Source organism: Pteropus medius, unplaced genomic scaffold (assembly GCF_902729225.1).
Source record: "Pteropus medius unplaced genomic scaffold, Ma_sr-lr_union100, whole genome shotgun sequence".
Taxonomy (NCBI): Eukaryota; Metazoa; Chordata; class Mammalia; order Chiroptera; family Pteropodidae; genus Pteropus; species Pteropus medius.
Genome location: NW_024342469.1, coordinates 188,684 through 211,384, shown reverse-complemented (window position 1 = coordinate 211,384; position 22,701 = coordinate 188,684). Strand labels below are relative to the sequence as shown.

Genomic DNA, 22,701 nt, shown 5'->3' with positions numbered 1-22,701 from the left:
GGCTATTCACAGCCTCTTTCAAGTCCATATAAATTCGAGGATGGGCTTTGCCATTTCAGCAAAAAATGGCCATCGGGATTCTTAGAGATGTCGTGTAGAATTCGTAGATCACTAGGATAGCGCTGACGTCGTAATGATCCTGTCTCGCAGTCCATGAACACGGATGTCTTTCCATTGCTTTAGAGCTTCTTTAATTTCTTTCAGCAGTGTTTTGTTGTTTTCAGCATATAAGTTTTTCACTTCCTTGGTTAGATTTATTCCCAAGTATTTAATTCTTTTACATAGTATTGTAAATGGAATTGCTTTCCTAATTTCCCTTTCGAATCGTTTGTTGCTGGTGTGTAGAAACACGACTGGTTTTTGTGTGTTGATCTTATGTTTTGCAATTTCGCTAAAATTGTTCACTAGCTCAAGTTGCTTTCCTGTTGATTCTTTAGGATTTTCTAGGTGTAAGATCACGTCATCTGTGAATTGATAGTTTTACCTTTTCCTTTCGAATTTGGACGCCTTTTCATTTCTTTCTCTTCACTGGTAGCTCTGGCCAGAACCTCCAGGACAATGCTGAACAGCAGCAGCAGAAGCTGGCGTCTTTCTTTGTGCTGATTTTAGGGGAGGGCGTGGTCTCAGTCTTTCACCATTGAATATGACGTGAGCTGCGGGTTTCTAAAAAATGCCCTTTAGCATGTTGCAGTAATCCCCTTTGATTGTTGGTTTCTGAGCATTTTCATCGTGAAAGGGTACCAGATTTCGTCAAGTGTACTTTCTGTGTCAGTTGGGATGATCATGTGCTTTTCTCACTTTGTTCTATTAATGTACTCTAGTACATTAATGTAGTTGAAAAATTAATGTATTCTAATTGATGTATTACAGTAATTGATTTTCCTATGTTGAGCCACCCCTGCATTCCTGGGATAAATCCCATTTGGCCATGGTGTCTAATATTTTAATATGCTGTTGGGTTTGTTGAGGATTTTTGCATCTATGTTCATGAGGGATACTGGTTGTAATTTTTTATTCTTGTGATGTATTTATTTGGCTTCGGTATCAGGGGAATGCTGGCCTTATAGAATAAATTAGAAAATGTTCCTGCTTCTTCAATCTTGGGAACGAGTTGGAGAAGGATGGTGTTAGCTCTTCTCTAAATGTGCGAGAACATTCAGCAGTGACGCCGGCTGGTCCTGGGTTTTCTCTTGGGGGCTTTTGATTCTGACACAATCTCTCTATTGTTATAGGTCTGTTAAGATTTCCTATTTCTTCTGAGTCTTTTTTGGTAGTTGGCATGTTTCCAGGAATTTTTCCATTCGCTCTAGGTTCTCTAATTGGTTGAGGTATAATTGTTCCCAGTGTTCTCTTACAACCCTTCTCTTTCCGTAAGGTCAGTAGTAATGTTCCCACTTTTGTTTCTGATTTTAGTTGTGTCTTTCTCCTTTTTCTCTCGGTCAGTCTAGCTGTGTTTGTCAGACACTTAGCTCGACTGCCCAAGAGAAGTCAGTTCGTTGCTTTCATTGGTTCTGCTGTTTTCTTTGAACTCTCCACGATGAAGACACTCACAAGACCTTATCCTCGTTTTACGAAGTTACTCTCCATTTAGATTTATAATATGCTCCCACCTTTTGTTGCTGCTGATCTCGGTCCTTCTGGCATCCTTAGTCCTTTCGTCTGCTATGATTTTCTTTATGCCTGAAAAAATACAGAGTTTAGGATTTCTTTTCAAAAAGACTAGTTGTCTGAAAATGTTTTTTATTTTGCCTTCGTTCTTGAAAGCTGTATCTTTTAAGCCTAGAATCTTAGATTGGTAGTTATTTTCTTTCAGCAAGTTGGAAATTTCATTGCGCTGTCCTCTGGCCTCCATCTTTCTGTCGCTGAGAAGCCGACCGTAAGGCTGCCATTCCCTGCGGCTAACCCGGCCGCCCGGCCGCCCTGGGGATCTCCCTGGGGATCTCCCGTCTGCGGCGCTCGCTGCGGTTTTACCTGCCGGATGTTGGCCCTGGCTCCTTTTCTCTTCCTGCGTGAGACGCTTTGGGTCCTCTGAACCTCTGAATCGTCTTTCATCAGTTGTCATCTTTGTCACATTAAGTTATCCAATCCCCGAATGTGGCAAATGTCTATAACAACTTAGAATAAGAAACATTTTAACTTACATTTGAACTGAATATAGCAACTGATTTCAAGATTTAGACAATGGTTTAGACAGAATTTAGATGTTCTCCCCTTTGGAATAAGAGGCGACTTCCATTATGATTTCTTTCTTTCTTTTCCTTTCCATACTTAGTCATTATTTAACATTTTTTTTGTATGCCTCTTCCATTAGGAGACTCCCCCTTAATATTTGTATTAAACTTCACAGCCACATTATCAATCATTATTTAAATGAGTTTGTCGACGTCACATTTTAAAGTGATGTGCATGTTTTCTTCATCATTCCCATACTGTCAAATATTTACATGTTTTAATTTTTCCTCTATAAATCATATTGTATTGTTTCTCTTTTTTAAATAACTTTTTTTTTTTGCATAAAACTTCCCAATTCTTTATGAAATATTCCTTGTTGGCTATAACTATTAAATTTGGGATTTATACTTTCTAAGCCTTAAACATTATTCTAGACTTGTTTATACATATACAAAACACACGTGCTTGGATGAGTTTCTGTGCTCGGTTCTCCCCACTGCAGTGTTTGAAGGTATCACTTGGTGGACATATCTCCTGTTCTCTGAAGCAGCCTGGGGCTCAGACTGACGACAAGGGCCCTCGGAAGCTGGGCAGCGATGCCCGATGGCATTCTCCATGGCCTATAAAGGGGTGCATGTGGGGATGTCATCATCCTCTCAAGGTCTTTGGACCCCAAACTTAACCAAGAGGCAGAGCCTGCGACTGGGGCGGAGAATAAGGGCAGTGTCCAAACAGCCCGCCCCCGACTGAGGTCCACCTTAAAGCATGGCCCACCTTCCACCCTCTGTCATCTGATATGCTCGGGGAGCTAAGAGGTGACCAAATGGGGGAGATATCTGAAGCTCGGCAGAGCCCAGGCTGGGTGCCAGGGACACTCCTTGGCCATCGCCTTGCTGCTTGAGTCAGTGAAAAGTCCTGTGTCCCAGCAGAAGGAACAAACACATGTTTGGGGGCGGGGGGGAGTGCTGCTTTGTTCCAGGGACTCCAGGCTCTTTTTCCTGTCTAGGCCTCACCTGGCGCCTGTCCCAAGACTCACTCCTGAGATAAGCTTAAGTGAGACACAGATGGAAGGGACAAGTCTCCTCCCGAGACGCCATATGCAGAGGGGCAGCCAGGTGCCTGCCCAGCAGAGGCATTTGCATGCCGGCCTGCAAGGGGCCTGGGTCCCAGCGTGGAGGGTGGGGTGGAGTGATGAGGCTGGGGTGAGGGAAGGTTGGGGACCGAGATGAGACACACAGGGCCAGAGGTTTTTAGAAGGGCGCCGGGACTGGCTGGCAGGCAGGCGTGCTCAATGGGAGTGGGTCAGGCTGGGCTCAGGGCTCCCCAGGGGCCTGGTGAGAGCAGCATCTGGGCAGCCAAGACAGTCCAGGGGTGCCGGAGGAGGCCCAGGAGGCTCTAGAAGGGCCAGGTGGGTTGTCATAAGCCGGGCCTATAAAAAGAGAACTATAACTTTTGGATTTTCTTTATTTCATTCATTTTTTTCTCCTAATGGCTTAGAAAGTTGCTGTTGAAAACTGTCCTGTCTCTGCTGAACTCAGGTGGAGGTCCTGAGCAGCCGGGCGTGTCCCGGGGGAGAGCAGCGTAAGGACCCACTTCGCACCGAGAGTGACGGGAGGTCACGCCACCAAGCAGCCCATCTCTGTGCTGGGCAGTGCTCGGTGCCAGGCCCATGCCCTCCATGGCCTCCCTCCTTGGTCTGAGCCCCGCCGTGGGCTTGGCACCACTGCTGTGTCCCCACCTCCCCCTCCCCAGCGTCCTCTCCGGTTTCCGGTAACTGTATCAGGCTGCATCGTGTTGCTCAGGCTCCAGATCACATCTCCCTGTGGCTGACTCTTCCTGCCAGGGCCCCTGAGACCGGACCCTGGCTTGGAGGAGGGACACTGGGGAGTGGGAGGAGTTTGGGGGTATGAGGGTCTATCAGGCAAAAGCAGTGGGCTGGGATGCAGGACAGCGTTGAGGGACATTGCTATTTGCCACTACAGAGAGGGGTGCAGGGGCTAGGCGGGGGGCCCAGAGAGGCCCCTGAACTCCTGAAGCTGTTGCAGGTTGTCCCCTGATAACTCCGGCTAGGCCTGACTGACAAACCCCCAAGCCAGGTCCGGGCTCAGGGAGCCCCCTCCCAGGCCAGGCGGAGCGACAGCCCCGGAGCAGTCCACCTTAACGGCAGCGTGCTGGGCGGGGTGCTCCGCGGTGCCATCTGGGCTGACAGCAGCCGGCCTGACTGCAGGACGGGCTCGCGCGGGGCACACGCAGCTCCTGGCCTGCGGCCCGGCACCATGATCCAGGGACTCTCAGAGCCTGCTGGCCCTGGCTGGGGCTGGGATGGGGACGGGGATGATGACTGGGACAGCGCCGTGCTCACCCTGCTGGCACTGGCTGTGGTGGCTGCCACCGCACTGGCCTTGCACTGGTTTGGCTCTGGGCAGGACCTAGAGGCAGCAGGACCAGCGTCCACAGGCCCCTCGGCCCAGCCCCTGGCGGGTGGAGCTGGGCCAGCCCTGCCCCCAGAGTCCGAGGTCAGTGGTGGCCTCCAGGGACAGAACTCCGGGCAGGGGGAGCCAGACCTTCCAGGATGCAGCCAGGGGAGTTCACCGACAGCAGGCACCCAGGATCTGCAGCCCCCAGGAAGCGGAGACCTGGCTGCCATAGCCGTACCTGCACCCAAGACTGTTGGCGAGGTGGCCAGCGGAGGGGCCTTGGGACAGCGGCATGGCGATGCCACCCCAGAAGCCCCCCAAGGTAAAGGAAGGGAGCACCTCGGGCCAGGTGCTGTCCTCCTGGGTAAGAGCCAAGTAGGGGGTGCCTCCGCCCCTGTCCTGATACACTTCACTCCTCGGAGTCTGAGCAAACAGGTGGAGGGGCGGGTGGAGGCAGGCGGTGTCCTGGACAAGGCGCCAGCTCGCCAGGCCCAGGTCCGCACAGTGGAACAATATGCTACCTCCTGGCAACAAGGAGTGGGGCCACCTGGCTTCCTGGGGAGAGGCCCAGGTGGCCGGCGGTGGCAGGTGGATGACAGCTCAGGAGCTAGAACCTGCTGCCCCCCAAAGCTGGACCCCCTACGCCTGGGCACTGTGGTGAGTGTGTGGGACGCTGTGGATGCAGCTGGCAGCCTCTCTGCAGGCTTCCAGAGGTCCCCTTATCCCCAGGAGCTGCCTCCATCGGACACCGTGCAGACCGGGCCCCTGACAGATGTCTCAGAGATGGGGCGTGGGAAGAGCGGCCCCCGAGCAGCCCCACTTTTAGCTCTGGACCCAGGGACCAAAGCTGGTGAGAGCAGAGAGGCTGGGCCCTGGGCCCCCAGGGAGTGTCAGGGGTCCCCAGTCTCCGTGGAAGGCTGGCCCTGGGTGAGGAGGGAGGTCCTTGTCAGGAGCTCCAGCCAGGCCCCAGGCTCCATGGGCCCACGGCCAGAGGGACGGCAATGGGGACGCCCTCTCTTGTCGCAAGGGCACGGGACCACAGCGGCCTGCATTGTGGGAAAGGCCGGGGCGAGCGGCTCTGGAGAGCACTTTCTCTTGGGCTCAGAGTCAGGCAGGCCAGAGAAGCAGGTGGGCCACAGTGGTGGAGAAGCGGGAGGGTCTCAGGGGCTGCCGAGCAGTGGGCAGGTGGCTGACAGTCTGGACCCAGGGGAGCCAGCTGCAGATGAGCTCAGTTGTGCCCCCTCCGCATGTCCCTCATCCGCGCCTCCCCCACACACCCCTGAGCCCTCACCCTCAGCCCCCCCACCCTCAGCACATCCCCGGGGCCTCTTGCGTGGCCTCGTTATGGCAACGCCTCTCACGCTCTTTGCCCCTCAGGGTTGCCCGGGGTCCTGCTAATGAAGAGGTCTCCGAGCATCTGCGCATCTCAGCCGCAATGCTGCCCGGCCATGGCCCAGGCGCCCAGCGCCAGCCCCCCACCTGCCCCTGCCCTTCCCCAGCCCGGACCCCAGCTCAGCCACCAGCTGCAGCCCCTACCCGACTCTCTGCCCTTGCCCCTTCGCGGCCATACACCTTAAGCCCGCGCAGCCCCAGCCCCGGCCCAGCCCCAGCCAGGTCAGCCAGCCACAGCCACAGCCCACAGCCACAGCAGCATCCAGCCCGGCCTGGCCCCGGCCATGATCCCCGCTCTGAGTTGCCCAGCCCCAGCCCGGCCCGGCCCCAGCCACAGCCACAGCAGCATCCCCCCCAGTCAGCCCAGCTGCAGCCCCAGGTGCATCCCCAGCCCCAGCCGCAGCGCCTGCCCCCACTAGTGAGTCAAGGCCCACATGTCAGGAGCCCAGTGTGGCTCTCCGCAAGGGCAAGCAGGAGGGGCAGACCTCAACTAGCTGGGGAAACCTCATTTCAATGGTTCTCAGGAGTCACCCCTTCCCCAGGCAAGAGAGGCCCCAGGAGACAGACCCAAGGGCAGCTCTGCGGAGCCCCAGAGAGCCCTGCACTTCTGCACTGTCTGAGAACAGAGAGACTGGCTCTTCCCCTGAAGGGGCGGTCCCCAGCCCGCAGGATAGGCATGGGTCCCCTGGTGGGGCAGTCACGGGGCTGGGCACATGGGGCCCGGCTGAGGCTGAGTGTCAGCAACAAGAGAGAAGCTCCAGGGCCAGGACTGCCACCCCAGGCCCTCCTGCAGGCCCACGGGATGGAACGCAGGAGGAGCGTCAGGACTCCCAGCTGCCTGGACCTGCGCTGCTCGCGGCCCCCTCGCCGCCGCCTGAGCGCACGAAGCCTGGCCCCGCCCCTGGCCCCGCCCCCGGCCCCGCCCCCGCGGCCAGGCGGGACCCACAGCCAGTCCCCAGGCCGCGGAAGCGCAGCGTGTGCGAAATAGCCGAGAGCTCTGAGCGCAAGCTGAGCCAGGTGGCCCCAGGACAGATGCCGGCAGAGAGGCCCAGCCCTGTGGGCAGCAGGGACATCCTCACAGAGAGGCAGAAAGAGGCCCGCAGGCTCATGGTGTTTCTGCAGAGGCCGGGGAGCTGGGGGGCGGTGGAGGGACCCTGGAAACCCAGCTCCCAGGCCCGAGAGCTAGTCTCGGCGGCAGCTCTGCAGCGGCGGCTGGACCTGGGCAGCTGCCTGGATGTGCTGGCCTTCGCCCAGCAGCACGGGGAGCCCAGCCTGGCCCAGGAGACCTACGCCGTGATGAGCGACAATCTGCTGCACGTGCTGGGGGACTCCAGCCTGTACCGGCAGCTGAGCGGGGCTGACAGGGAGCGAATCCTGAGCCTTCGGACTGGCCGCGGCCAGGCCGTGCTGGGGGTCCTCGTGCTGCCCAGCCTCTACCCGATGAGCCGCTCAGGGCTCCCCAGGGGCCCTCGTGGCGACGAGGCTCCTGCCCACGGGCCCGCGCCCCTACTTCCTCCATCGCACCTGCACGTGTTCAGCCCCCGGGAGAACAGGTGGCGGCCCCTGACACAGGTGCCGCAGGAAGCGGCGCTGCGGGGCTGCGGCCTCTGCACCATGCACAACTACCTGTTCCTGGCGGGCGGCGTCCGAGGCTCGGGCGCCCAGGCCGTCTGCACCAACGAGGTCTTCTGCTACAACCCGCTGACCGGCGTCTGGAGCCAGGTGCGGCCCATGCTGCAGGCCCGTGCGCAGCTCAAACTGGTGGCCCTGGACGGGCTGCTCTACGCCATCGGGGGCGAGTGCCTGTACAGCATGGAGCGCTACGACCCCCGCACGGACTCCTGGACCTCACGCGCGCCCCTCCCTGCGGGCACCTTCCCTGTGGCGCATGAGGCTGTGGCCTGCCGTGGGGACATCTACGTCACCGGGGGCCACCTCTTCTACCGCCTGCTCAGGTACAGCCCCGCGAAGAACGCGTGGGATGAGTGCCCCTACAGTGCCAGCCACCGGCGTTCCAGCGACATGGTGGCCTTGGGGGGCTTCCTGTACCGCTTCGACCTGCTGCGCGGCGTGGGCGCCGCGGTGATGCGCTACAACACGGTGACCGGCTCCTGGAGCCGAGCCGCCGCCCTGCCCCTGCCCGACGCCGTGCCGCTGCGCTGCACCGCGCTGGGCAACACCATCTACTGCCTCAACCACCAGGTCACGGCCACCTTCACAGTCTCTGAGGGGACTGCCCAGTTCCAGGCCGAGGAGCTGCAGCCGTTCCCTCTGGGGAATAAGGGGGTCCTCTGTCCGTTCATCTTGACCCTGCCCCCCGCGGACCCGCTGCAGACTGCCCTCTGAGCCGCTGCTGGGCCCCAGGACTGCAGCTGCTGCTCTGCGGGAACACCCGGGCAGGCAGCACAGGGAGGCGGCTGCCGCTGGTTGCCGACGACTCTCCTCTGTTACAATGAGCCCTGTGCTCTTCCCCTCCACCCGAGAGCGCCGGGGCTCCCGGCCCCCCGGAAGCAGTCGCTGGGCGTTTCTACCACACCCAGGTCCTCCTGCCTTCACCACTGAGTCCTGCCCACTGCCTGGGCCGCTCACGGACACTTCCTCCAGGCAGAGCACCCCTTCTGTGGGCTCCCGCGACCAGCACCCACCACACTGCCTGGAAATGACCTGCTGTAGGACACTGGTGCCCTTTGAGCTAGCCACGGACGCTGTCCCCAAGGACCAGGACTTGGCCTGCTGAGGAAGGACATGGCTGGAAACACAATCGTCTTTCCTGATGGCTCCAAGCTGGACAAGGGGCCCATGAAGGGGGAAAAGGGAGCAAAGAAGTCCCCAGGAAAATGTCCCTCCCTCTGGGACTCTGCCTGTCCTGAGGCCTTGGGGAGCCTGGCTTGGCTCTCCCCAGAAACAACTCAGCCTACCTTTCTCTGATCGGTCCTCAAGGGCCTGGAACCCCTGCCCATGACCCCAGGCCCACTAAGGCTCATGCCCTCTGCAGTCTGCAAGGTCCCTCCCCGCCTGTCAGCGCCTCCGCCCCCCTCCCCACATTCCGCCCCCTTAAGTGAGATCCAGCTGCGCCCCAGCTCTGCCCCTGTGAGCTGTGCGGACTCAGACAAGGCATCTAACTTTGTTTTCTCACCCTTGAAGCAGGAATAATGGACATGTCATTCAGGAGAGTCGCAAGAACACAGGTCACATATGTGAGCACCTGGCACAGCCCGGGATACATAACTGAATAAACGATGTCCCCTTTCCCCGCTTTGGAGCCCTCCATAAGGAGGTAAATAAATCTGAGTGCTGCTTCCTGTCCCACCCTCTGACCTGGCTTGTCCACAACTCTCTGGCCTTTTTTGCTTTTTCTTCAATGCTTGACACTAAATACACAATTCACCGACAGCATCTTATACTCTCCATGTTTTGTTCACAAGGCTTGATTTGTTATGCAGCTGGGTGGGACAGAAAGGGGTCCTCAGGTTGTGCTGAAAATGCTGAAAATAAATTTATTGAAAAATAAGGAGTGCACGCAGCCATATACTTGGGTGGCCAGTTCCGTGCCAAGCAGAGAATCCCGCCCCCCCACCAGCGGCTTCTGTCCCACCGACAGCACCCTGTGGCTGCGAGGTGCGGGCAGGGGCCTACTGCTTGCGCGCGGTCTCCCTGAGCAGCTCTTGCCAGTTCTTCTCCATCTCCTCCTTGCAGTTGAGGAAGGCGTCCTCCAACCGGCGCATGGCCTCCGCCAGCGTGGGGTTGGTGCGCATCACCACCATGTCGTAGGCCATCCACGTGGCCTGCACTGCAACAGCCAGACAGGCCCTGGTCAGGCCACAAGGTGGGTCATGGCTCTGGGGCACCCCAGAACCAGACTCCACTGAGTCACCCGATTACTCTAAGGACAAGAAGCAGGTCGGCTACTTGCTGCAGGCTCATGAAACGCCCCTGTTAAAACTCCTCCCTACGTGGAGCAGTAATGAAACTTCCCTGATTTTACACAAGCCTTAACCCTGTGCACATCAGCGCATGGCATCAAAAGGCTGGTGGCCAGTCTGACGCGAACCGTTAGGAAAAGTCCCAAAACACAAGTCCTTCCCTCTCCACAGTTCACAGCCAGTGCTTGCACAGTGACCCCTATGGAGTCAAAATACCACTCAAGCTCACACGCTAGGTAGAGGTGACCACTCCCACTCCAGCCAGGCCCTCAGGTCGCCTCGTGCTCAGTGGCCTGGGCACCAGCCCAGGGGCTCCTCCTCTGGGAATGTCTGCTGCAGCCCATGTTAGGTGTCCTCACCACCGCACCGACCAACTTCCACGGCCTGTCCCAGTGTCCCCGGGGCCTACACATGAGCATGTGCTGTGTGTACAAATTCAATAGAAGGGGAGAGAAACCACCTCTACACCCTTCTCCCCACAGAATCCGCCCCACCGCTGTGTTCTTACCCTCTAGATGCACAAAACACAAGGGTCCTAGTCTTCTGCATGACAGCCACACAGTAAATACATGCCCTTCAAATCCCTCTTTGCTGGGCACTTTGGGAAACCACGTCCTCAAAGAAATTAATCAAAGAGGAGCTATGCAGAATGATTAATGGTAAATGCACATGTATATCTACACACATCCGAGGGTGGCAGAATGGCAAACTTGAAGTTTTACTAAAAGAAACAGCTATCTGGGTGGGGAAACTGTTAGAAAAAGTATGCACAGTTCCTCAGCAGACAGAGGGCATGCGACACAGCGAGTGCAGGAATTCCTAAAGCTTTGGAAGCATGGCAGTCACTTGGGGCACCTGTTACAGGCCCCACCTATAACACAGAGGTTCCTGCCTAGCCGGTTGGGAATGGTACATCTTAATAAGCATGTGGATACTCCTGCGGGGGACCTACCGACCGCCGTTTCAGACCAGCTAGACAGCAGGTGGACCCAGGGCGCAGAGCAGAGTTTGTTCTGGCCCTCCGCTTGCTAGCAGTGAACAAGTGACTTAAACTTGCTAGCCTCAAACTTGCTAGGCAATATCCCAATCTCATGACTCACCATGAAGATTAAATGAACGATATGTGTGAACTGCCTAGCACATATGAGGTGCTCAAGAAAGGAGAAACTATTATTATTCTGCGTCTCCGGAGACCAGAGCAGGAAAGGAAGTACACGCAGTTAGTTATAAGACCCAGTGATGACAAAGTGAAAACAAGCCCATTGTTTAAGACGCTTTTATCCTAAAGGAAAATTGTCCCTAGGTATATTTTAGGAGAAGTGCGATATAGTTGAAAATGCCCCTGATGACACTCCTACCTTAAATACAAGATGATTCTTCTATGTCTGTGGCTGTAATCACGGGTTAAAGAGATTCCTGTGCTCCGCAGCCCCCCACGTACCATTCTCTGTCACAACCTGCACTGCTTATTTCCCTCACAGCACCTTTCACACTCGGTCTTGTGTGTTTATCTACCTCCAACCACTGCAGCTACTATACATACTTCACGACAAGAGGGCAAAGGGGTGAAGATGAGCCTGGAGGTTACAGCTCCCAGGCCAATGTCCATCACTGGCAAAACAGACGAAGCAACACTTACGATGGAAATGGTGAAGCTCCACCTCCCCAGACCGCAGGCCCCAGGTGGTCTCACAGGTGAGTTCCACCATGATTTGAAGGAACAGTTAATACTGATCGAATATGAGAGATTCCAGAAATTAGGAAAAGAGGGAAGACTTGATAGTCTCACTATATGGGCTAGTGTAGCCTTTTAAGAAAAGCATTTTATAGAAGTATTCCATTTACACTGAAAAGCAAAAATAAAAACATAATTTTCCCTAAGCTGGCTTATTCTAAAACCAAAGACAATCTGAAAAAAATTATAGGTCTATCTCACATGAATATAGATGTAAAATCCTAAATATAACATGAGCTAAACAAATCTAACAGTGTGTTAAGATAATATGATTAAGCAGAATATAAAAGAAATTCAAGGATAGTTGAATATCAGAAAATCAGTGTAATAAACCACATTAATAAAAAGAAAGAAATCACAGGAATATTCCACTTAATGCAAAAAAAAAAAGGCAGTTAATAAAGTTTAATGCCTCTTTGTGATTTTAAAAATCAAAACTCTAACAAATTAGGAATAGGAGACATCTTTAACTTAATAAAGGTGATACACCAAAAACATACATAACGGAGAAACTGTGGATACGTTCTCTATAAGACCAGTATCAAACAAGGATGCCTCTGATAATGTTACTGATATTGGAGATGCTGGTAAATGAAATAAAATAATTAAAAAGAAATTAGAGGTGTAAGGATTGGAAGGTAAGAGATAAAACTATCAGTGTTTGTAAATTACAAAATACATGTGAAAGAATAAAGGTCAATAGCTAAGTCAATTTTAAAAAATAAAAATTAAAAGGGGGGAATATGCCCTATTAGATATCAAGACAACTCATAAATCTTTATTTTAAAAAATAGTATGGTACAGACAAATAGACCAATGGAAGAAAATAGTAAGCTCAGAGATAGACCTAACTACGTATGGGAATTTAGTACATGATGAAAGGAACACCAAAAATCAATGAAAAACAGACAGTGTACTCCAGATGGATTAAAGACATAAATATGAAAGATAAAATAACATTTGTAGATAAAAAATTAGCAGATCTAGGTGTTGCTTGAAAACCATAAACCATGACAAAATATTGGTGAATTTATTTTTATCAAAAAAGCTTTTTTTTCATAAATAAGGACAACATGGGCAAAATGTTCACACAAACGGTGGAATAGAAGAAACTTACAATGCCTAAAACTGATAATATCAAGAATAAATAAGAAATCACTTCAAATCAATAAGAATAAGAGGAGATCCAATAATAATAATAATTTTAAAAACCTCAAAAATAACAAGTGTTGGCATGGATATGGAGAAACTGGAAGTTTGCACATTGCTGGTGGGATTATGAAATGGTATACCACTGTGTAAAACAGTTTGACATTCCTCAGAAAGCTAAACAGAATGACCATATGACCTAGCGATTCCACTCCCAGGTAATATCCTAAACAGCTGAGAACAAGTACTCAAATGCTTGTACACACATGTTCACAGCAGCACTATTCACAACAGCCAAAAGATGGACGTAACCCAAATATCCAGCGATGGGTGACTAAACAGATAAAATATGATATATTCATACAATGGAATATCATTCAGCCATATAAAGGAATAAAGTACTAATTTATGCTACTGTATGAATGAACCTTGCAAATACTATGCTAAGTGAAAGAAGCCAGAAAGAAAATGTCATATAGTATATGACTGATTTATATGAAATATCGAATAGGTAAATCCATAGAGAGTGAAAACATGTTGTTGGCTGCACAATATGTGTTAAATGCCACTAAATGTATACTTTAAAATAGTTAATTTTATGTTATGTGAATTTCACCTTTAAAAAACTTATTTAAATTTTAATATTTAGACACTATAATCATCTTCACTTTTCAGAAGTAGAAACAGAGGGACAGAGCGATTAAATAGTTTGCTGGGTCGCACAGCTAATAAGTGGCACAGGCTGGATTTGGCCCAGGTAACCAATACTAGAGTCCATGTTTTTAACTGTGGTTCACTACTCTTATGTGCCATCAGAGGGAACGCAAAAGACTAACAAGCATACGAAGAGAGTCTGGAACTCATCAGGAGAATAAAAATTAAAGCAACCAGATATCACTTTATGACTATTACACTGGCAAAATTAGAAAGCTGGATCTCAAGTGTTTGTGAACTTGTGGGATCTGAGAACCCCCAGGCACCGCTGCTGGGAGTACAGTCTGATTCTGTACACCCATTCCGGGAAGTAATCTGGTGGTACCCCTAAAAGTATCACACAGGTCCATGAGCACAAATGCATGAAGATGTTCACTGCAGCACTGTCTTTAGTGACAGAGTTGTAGGAAATCTAGGTGTCCATCACTGGGAAGAATGGCAAAGCAGAGAGTAGTGGCTTACTGGGAGACCACAGTTCAGTTAAAGGTAATAGGCAAGATGGATCCATGGATGCTCAAATAGGCCTCATAATATAGTCTTGAGTTTAAAAAGGTACAAGTCAGAGATACAACACAATATAGTTACATAACTTAAAAATACATGCATAAAAAACAAAAGTACGCACTTTGCAAAAACACATAAAAAAGAGATATATGAAGAAAGGAATGAAAATAGAAGAACATAAATAAATAAAACCAGTGAGGATTGTTATGCAAACCAATGATGGTAATATGCTGTGAAGTGAGAAGCATGATGTCAACCTCTCTGACAGAGAATCACAAAGAGAAACAAACTAACAAACAAAACCAAAATAATTAGGAGACAACAAATGAGGATGTACTATGGCAGAAAACAAAGTCTATCCCATTACTGATCACAAACTGAAAACGTACTACACTCTAATCACTGTGTCAGGCAAGTGGGTACCAAGGGAAACAAGCACATTTCCATACCTATTTCCTGTACCAGTGTAATAGAGATGCCAAGAAGCTTAAAACACAAGCTTTCTCAAAATGCATAAAAGCCAGAGAGCTAAGATGCCCATTCACTCTCTCTCTCTCTCTCTCTCTCTCTCTCTCTCTCTCTCTCTCTCTCTCTCTCTCTCTCTCTCACACACACACACACACACACACACACATCTATTACGCGCCTAGTATGCGTTAACACCTATTTAGACTCTGGGGATAAAGCAGTGAAAAAAAAGTCAGAAAGTCTTGCCCTCATGACCATGACATAATAAATCACAAGAAGTAACTTACATAGTATGTTAGAAGGTAATAAGTGCTAAGGAGAAAAATAAAGCAGTGAAGGATGGTTGAGAAAGCTAATAAAAAAGGATTTGCAATTTCAAGGAAGGTCCTCAGGAAAAACTTCATTGAGAAGGTGACACTGAAATTATCTTTTGATGAATAGAAGTTCTTAACAAAATGTGTGTGTGTGTGTGTGTTGCTGTTGCTGTTGTAAATGGTGCCTTTGAACAATGTATTCTAATTCTTTGTTGCTGGTAATAAATTAACTTTTCTATTGATCATATATATCCAGCCACCGTGCTAAGCTTTATTATTTCCAATAATATTTGTTAAGCATGTTCTACATAAACGTGGTAGCCAGCCTCCAAACTGGCCCCAGCGGCCCCTGCCTTCTGGTAGCCACGCCCTTGTGCTTTCCTCTCTCACACTGTGCAGTCGGTCTGTGTGACCAGTGGAATACAGCAGAAGTGAAGAAGGTATGGCGCTTCCGAGATTGTTGCAAAAGACCACCTTCTTTCTTGGGCTCTTTCTCCATTGCGTATTTTATTTCTTGGATTGCTTTCTCTGGGGGGAAGCTATGTCATGACCAGCCCCCTATGTAGAGGCCACATAGAAAGCCCACTGCTAATAGCTACGTGAACTTGGAAAAAGATTCTCCAGCCTCCAATCAAGTACCCAGAGACTAAAGCTATGGCCAATTGCTTGACTGTAAACTCATGAAAACTGTGTCCAGAATCACCCAGCTAAGCCACTCCCAGATTCCTGACCCGTAGAAACTATATGATCATAAATGTTTTTGTTTTAAGCTGCTAAGTTTGGGTTAATTTGTTATGTACCAAATAGATAACTAATACAGATTTCTGTGCTGAGAGTATGGTGCTGCTATAGCAAAAAAGCCTAAAACGTAGGAGTGGCTTTGAAAATGGCCAGTGGATGAAAGCTGGAAAAGCTGTAAGGATTTTGAGGAGAGCGTCAGTGACAATTTAAAGTGCCTGAATACACTGCTCCCAGGATTTTGGCCTTTGAGGAAGTGCCAATAAGGATTTAAAGTGAGGAAAATCCTATTAGAAGCTGCAGGCAAGGGGACCCTTGTTACGTACTGGCAGAAAGTTTAGTCTCACTGTCACAGGAAGTAATACGGAAGTTAAAAAAGGTACCTAATGAACTATTTATTAGGATTTACCTACACATTTAACATTTTATTTGTTTTCCATTGACTTGTGCGTTTCAGATCTTCCGTCTTGGATGATATTCTTTTTACTTGAAGTTCAACTTTTAGTACCTCCTTTAGAGCAGGGCTCTTTGTAAGAAATAGTTAGATTTTTTTTTCATTTACAAATGTCTTTATTTTGCCCGCATTATTGAAAGGTAATTTTGCTGGACACATAATTCTGGGTCAGTAGTGTTTTTATGACATTTAGATATTTTTCCACTAACTCTTGGTTCCCGTGATTGTTGCTGAAAATTCATTCAAATTATCATTCCTTTGTATGCTCTCTCTCTCTCTGGCTCCCTGCAGTTTGTCTTTGGTGTTCTGAAATTTCATTATTATGTGTTTAGGTATAGATATCATCTTATTTTGTTTCTTAGATTTGTAATTCAACTTTTCATCAGTTCTGGAAAATTCACAGACATTATACTATTAGATACTGCCATTGTTCCATAGTCTCTTTTTTCCCTGAGATTCCAATTAGATACATGTTAGACCTTCTTGACCTATATTACAAGTCTCTTAATCTCTTCATATGTTCAATTTCTGATAAAGAAATCTCTTTCTGATGCATTATTCTCTAATTGGTTAATTATATTTTCAACTGTTGTCAATTTTATCTTTTATCTCACAATTATACTTTTCCCTTTCAGAAGCTCCATTTGTTTTTTCAAATCTGTTCATTCCTGAGTTTCTTTTATGTTCATCTTTGTAACTGCATTCATTACTTAGCTATTTACACTCTATATTGGACATAATCTACTATCCTTTGAGATCTTAAGATGTCGATTTTTATTTCTGCAAACTTTCACTCACAGTGGCTTATCATCTCATGTGTTTCGTAATATTTATTTGTGAGGTCAGCACTGAGCTTCCAATCTCCTCCACATTGCTACATAATCTTTCTAAAACACATATCTCTTCATGTCATCCCCTGCTTAACTTTTTTCAATTATTTCCCTGTTGACTACAGAATGACTTCGTGGTGTGGTGCCCAATTTCTTTGATTGATTTAGATTTATTCTCTACCATTTCTGCTTATTACACAGTATTTGAACCCTAAGTCCAACCAGTTTTCTTACATCTTTGTTCCTTGGCACAAATTGTTCTTCCTTTCTGAAAGTCTTCTGCCGCGGTCCAGCCACGACAGGATCCAGGGGGCCCCGAAGGTGGGCAAGGCGTCAGCGCGGGAGACAGTCGACTACACAGCTCAGAGGCGGTGTGACACTGTTCCGTTTTATTGTGATTTGAGTACAACTTTTATACTTTTTATTTGGCATTTGATTATACTTTGTTGTTAAGGTAGCAGGGAGTTAAATTTCTGTGGTTAGGCGGAGCAGAAAATCTTATAGAGTATATTATTATTGATGTTCATGATTAACTAGTACATTTTTCTCTCAATCATTAGAACAGAACTACCTGATGGAACAATCTAAACTTTTAATTATTATATCTATTACGTAAGATACAGTTTGATTTAAGTAAAGGTGATAGATAGATGTATTCATAACAGCAAGCATTGGCTTGTGGGCAGACATTGTTCTTCTTTCTGTCTGAAGAAATCTTTTAAATGTTATTTGATTTATGTTATATCTAAAGTTCAAGCTGAACCTTTCTCATAGCTGTTCAAAAGTTTCCTTGGTGCAGTAATGAGGAAAATATTTATAAAAATCAGTTTTACAAAGCTGCTTTCATAAGCTAAGTTTCTGTTCCTTTGTTTTTAAGCACCAAGGAGATCCTGACCTAGCCAGCCTTTCTATGAAACTTAAACTACTATAAGGCACATGAATTCTATCTTTATTCACTACATGTATACTATCTTTATTATAAGCTTCTGAATAAGGCAAAGGAAGATCAGGTAATCTTTTCATACTATTAGCCCCCCTAGGTGGATACCAGAGTTTTCTATTTATCCACTAGGCCACAAAAGGAGGCCCTTCTATAGTAGGCACAGGCTTATGAGTAAATTTCTTATCCTTACTAATTTTTCTACTAACTGCGTGGGAACAGGAGTATAAACTGGTTCTAGTAATTCAGCTTGTTATAATTTATTCATAATATCTTTAAGAGGCGCATCAAAAGGAATTTCCCTTAATAATTGTTCAAATAAAGGGTTTACGCATTCTGGACACGTCAGGGTGACTAGAGCTGATTCCATACGCGGGGAATTTACTATGCTTTCCTCAGAGCCAATTTTGAGGAAATCCATTTGTATAGCGTTTACACTTACTAGAATTTGTGCTACCCAAATTCCCCTTATTAATAGGATCATTTCTAAGAAACCAATTATCCCTAAACACATGCCACGTCCTCGTTCTTGACGATGCATTCCTTGAAGCCTCTGTCCCCATCTCCGGACCTTGTCACGCAGTAGGGTAGAAAGAGGATGCGGCAGTCTTCCCTATCACCTGTCTGTCTGGAAAGCTCCTAACAATATTTCAGAAAAATACTCCATGGTTCCTTGAAATCCATCTGAAATCTCATTGAAATTTTAATATCTTTTTATTATTGCAATTAACATAGTGTATTGAATTTTTGTGTTTGCACATTTATTTCCCCATTAGCTTATAAGCAACTTGAGTGCTGGGCTTGGCAGGTGGTCATTCAAAGAGTAGTCATTGAATGAATGAATGAATGAATGAATGGAAATTTAACACCGCCCACCCCAAGTCTAGATGTTTCTTTGAATACTGGGATTATATTTTTCCAGGTTTATTAAAGTATAATTGACAAATAAAAATTAAAAAATATTTAAGGTGTACAATGTGATATTTTGGTATATGCATGCACTGCAAAATAATCACCACAATCAAGCTAATTAACATTTCCAGCACCTCACAGTTATCATTTGTGTGTGTGTGGTGAGGACACTTAAGATCACCCTTCTTAGTAAATTTCCAGAATACAATGCAGTATTAACTATACTCACCATTCAGTACACATTTAATCTCCAGAACTCATTCATCTTGCATAACTGAAATTTCACATTCTTTGACCAGCATCTTCCTATTTCCCCCACTCCCCAGCTCCAGCAAATACCCATTTACTCTCTGCTTTTATAAGTTTGATGTTTTTTAGATTCCACATATAAGTGATATCATAGATATTTGTCTTTCTGTGCTTGGCTTATTTCACTTAACGAAGTATCCTCCAGATTCATCCATGTTGTCACAAATGGCAGGATTTCATTCTTTTTTAAGGATGAATAATACTCCATTGTATAATTATAACACATGTTCTTCATCCACTTATCCATCAATGGACACTTAGGTTGTTTCCATATCTTGGCTATAGTGAATAATGCTTCAGTGAACATGGGGGTGCAGATACCTCTTTGATATCTGCATCTCCTGGATATATACCAAGAAGTCGAATTGCAGATCATATGGTAGTTCTATTTTTAATTTTTTGAAGAACCTTCATACTATTTTCCATAATGGCTGTACTAATTTACACTGAGCTCTGTAGCTCTGTGATTATATTTTTGACAGTATATAGAATATCACCACCTCTGTAAAACTGGTACTTCCAACTCAGAATGTCCATAACTGAACTCGCTTTTTTCCCACCTCCTTCCGAAACCTGCTCCTCTTTCTGTATTACCAAACTCTCACGTCTTCCCTTTTCCACTTCCTTCTTTCGTTCATGTTCATATTTTAGTCTCAGCTGAGAAGTCATTTACTCTAGGAGGCCTTCCTTGGCTCCTTATATTAAATCAGGCTCCCTTTTTGGCTATCATATAGCATAACATAGATTATTCAGTCTTAACGCTCATCAAAATCTATTGTAATTACTCATTTATTTTCCTCCTTACATGACAGTCAGCTTCAGGAATAGGGACCCCACAAAAGTACTGCTGAAGGACTATACATTGGAGAAAGGGAAATAATCAGACCTTTTTGGGATTGCTGAACACTGGCTCTGAACTGACACTACTTCCTGGAGACCCAAAATATCATTTCCAATAAGTGTAGTGATCTACTGGTCATAATAGGAGCTTATGGAGGTCAGGTTATCAATGCATTGAGTTTTAGCTCAGGTCTGTCTCACAGTGGGCCCGGTGGGTCTCTGAGTCCACTTTGTAGTAATTTCCCCATTTCCAGCATGCGTAATTGATATAGATATACTCTATTACTCTATATACTCTAGAATATACTCTATATACTCCAGCAATTGGGAGAATACCTACATTTGTTCCGTGATCCATGGAGTAAGGGCCATTATGGTGGGAAAGGCCAAGTGGAAACCACTAGAACTGGCTCTACCTATGAAAGAAAGTGGGACACCAAGCGCAACACTGAACTCCTGGGAGGACTGCAGAGATCAGTACTGCCACTGAGGACTTGAAAGGTGCAGGGGATAATTCCCACCACATTCCAATTCAACTTGCCATCTGGGCTGTGCAGAAGACAGATCCTGGAGAACGACCGTGGATTATCATAAACTCAATCAGGTGGTGACCCCAACTGTAGCTCTTGTTCCAGATGTGTTTCTTTAAAATTATTTTATTTTTTTTTACAGTTGATATTCAATATTATATTAGTTTCAGGTGGACACATGGTGGTTAGACATTTATATAACTTATAAAACGATCCCCCCAAGGCTAGTAGCCACCTGACAGCACACACAGTTATTGTAATGTTATTGACTACATTCCCTATGCTGTACTGTACATCCGTGACACTTTGTAACTGCCAGTTTGTACTCCTTAATCCCCTCATCTTTTTCACCCATCCCCCCAACCTCCTTGGTCTTCCCGCCTTCAGTCTTCCCTCTCCAAACCATCCCTCACACCGTTACCAGAGGTATCTTTCTAAAACACATGCATCTTCCTTGAAATCCCACAGGGCTCCCTCTCACCTACACAAGAAAAGTAAAACTCCTTAGCCTGGCATTGGAGACTCTTCTCATCTTTTAGCCTCTTCTCTCTGTGGCCTGCCACCTTGTGAATCCCATGCACTAACCTGGCTTCTTGAATTTGCCAGGCTTTCCCTCATGCTCACATGGCCTCGACTTCCTCTTCTGTGGGATTGCCCTGCCTCCGACCCCGAGAACCCCTACCTCATCTTTCTGGTCTCTATTCCATCCTAATACTCGGTCAGCTGCTCCTCCATCTCTGGTTCCTTCCTAGTACTCGGTGTACACTGTCATTGCCATTTGCCAGATTACCATTTTAATATAACATTAAAATGTGTTTCAACTTTAATTCATATATTTAAGTTATAGTCATCTCTGTCTGTTTCAGCTTCCACCTACTTATTTAATGAAGGAGCATTTCTATTCAATTTTATACTCCTAGAATAGCACGTAGTAGGTGCTTAGTAAATGCCGTTAAATAAGAGAATATTTAACTAGACTGATGGAATTATACAGCTTATAGTAGAAAATGAATTATAGAACTTTTTTAAAAGGTAGTTAAAAATAGGTATATATACATATAAAACTTTCAAGTATGCAGGCCAAAATATTGCAAACATTTCTAAATATAAATTTTCTAAAGCCTGTTGTAATAAATGGTGATTATTTGCAAACGAATAATGTCTTTAAAAATAGTCTGTTTTCATTTGAGTAGAGTATGTGTGCTTTCTCAAGTGTGTTTTACATTATGATTTTTTCTAGCAAAACTTAGGCTTACCTATTATAAGAATTGTACATATTCTGAATTAATAAAGAACATATTAAAGAAATTATAATGGTATCACTACCATTGCTGGTTACCACTTAGTGGAAACATGTAAAACAAAATAAAAGACTAAGATTCTTTTCCAAAAATGGAGAAATTTGTTCAACTCTATCTCCGCTTTATTCCACTGAGCTGTACCTCCCATTTCAGAACCTAGCCAGTCTCAGCACTATTACTCTGAACTCTTTTTCACTTAAATGACTCAGAGAGAGAATGTTCCAGTTCTGTTCACAGGTGTTAGGTTAACATCATTTGTCACTTGCTGAGTACTTGAGCTTGGGTCTGGTACTGTGCCCAGTTACAAAAGACACAGTCACTATTTTTGCTCTCAGGAAGATAATAGTCCAGTTGTAGAAATAAGATACAAACACACATAAAGTAATCAGAAAACAATTCAAGGCTATATTCAGTGGTAAGTGTCACCGAATATTGACACTCACAATAGTTACATGGTATAGAAGTTGAGGAGTGGTCAGGGAAGGCTTTGTGAAGAAGGCACTTGATTTGTGCTCAGAAGTATAGGGAGAATGTGAGCTATTGAAAAGAAGGGGGAAGGCACCTTGTCTGGGAAAACAGCCTACCTGAGATTTTCTCCATCTCTTCCAATAGCTTTTCCAAGTCTTTATTCAGGTCCGACAGCATTTTCAGCATGTTGTCATAGTTTCTTTCCCCAGGGTCGGAATCAGCCATCTAGGCAGTGCACAGAAAGAAGATGCAGTGAGACAGACCGATGTTTCGATTCTGGCTCCTCTGCTCACACCTGAGTAGCCAGCTGAAGCCAGAAACCTGAGGTCCTCTCTGATTCCCCCTTTGCTTATCTTCCTTGGAACGCACTAATTTTATTCGTTCGTGGAATAAATATTTAATCACTTATGGGTCAGGCAGTGCTTGGGAGCCACCAGTGAACTGAATCCTGCTCTTGTGGAGTTCACAGCCCCGCCCAGCAATGCAAAGTGTCTCCTATCAGTCTCTTCCTCCCTCTCTCCAAGGTCGCTGCTTTAACTGAGGTCTACTCCGTTCTCCACCACTGGTTACAGACTTGCTGAGCATCTACTG

At 47.0% G+C, this 22,701-nt stretch overlaps 2 protein-coding genes across 2 annotated transcripts; one reads left to right on the top strand and one right to left on the bottom strand.

Annotated features, from left to right (window-relative positions):
- Positions 1-6,412: 6,412 nt before the first annotated feature.
- On the top strand, positions 6,413-8,450 carry KLHDC7B (kelch domain containing 7B). The gene has a single exon (XM_039863063.1). The coding sequence runs from the start codon at positions 6,495-6,497 to the stop codon at positions 8,325-8,327; it is 1,833 nt and encodes a 610-aa protein (XP_039718997.1). The 5' UTR covers positions 6,413-6,494; the 3' UTR covers positions 8,328-8,450.
- A 1,158-nt stretch (positions 8,451-9,608) lies between these two features.
- SYCE3 (synaptonemal complex central element protein 3) lies at positions 9,609-22,362 on the bottom strand. Its single transcript, XM_039863094.1, has 2 exons — positions 22,227-22,362; positions 9,609-9,771 (listed from the first exon to the last, which is right to left on the bottom strand). The coding sequence occupies exons 1-2, from the start codon at positions 22,333-22,335 to the stop codon at positions 9,614-9,616; spliced, it is 267 nt and encodes an 88-aa protein (XP_039719028.1). The 5' UTR covers positions 22,336-22,362; the 3' UTR covers positions 9,609-9,613.
- Between the last annotated feature and the right edge of the window lie 339 nt (positions 22,363-22,701).

What these genes read in the sequence shown, in the direction of transcription:
- KLHDC7B (XM_039863063.1), top strand. Translation starts at nt 6,495, where the DNA reads ATGGTTCTCAGGAGTCACCCCTTCCCCAGGCAAGAGAGGCCCCAGGAG.
- SYCE3 (XM_039863094.1), bottom strand. Translation starts at nt 22,335, where the DNA reads ATGGCTGATTCCGACCCTGGGGAAAGAAACTATGACAACATGCTGAAA. An exon ending in AGAGATGGAGAAAATCTCAG is followed by an intron (nt 9,772 to 22,226) that starts GTAGGCTGTTTT and finishes TGGCTGTTGCAG; the next exon opens with TGCAGGCCACGTGGATGGCC.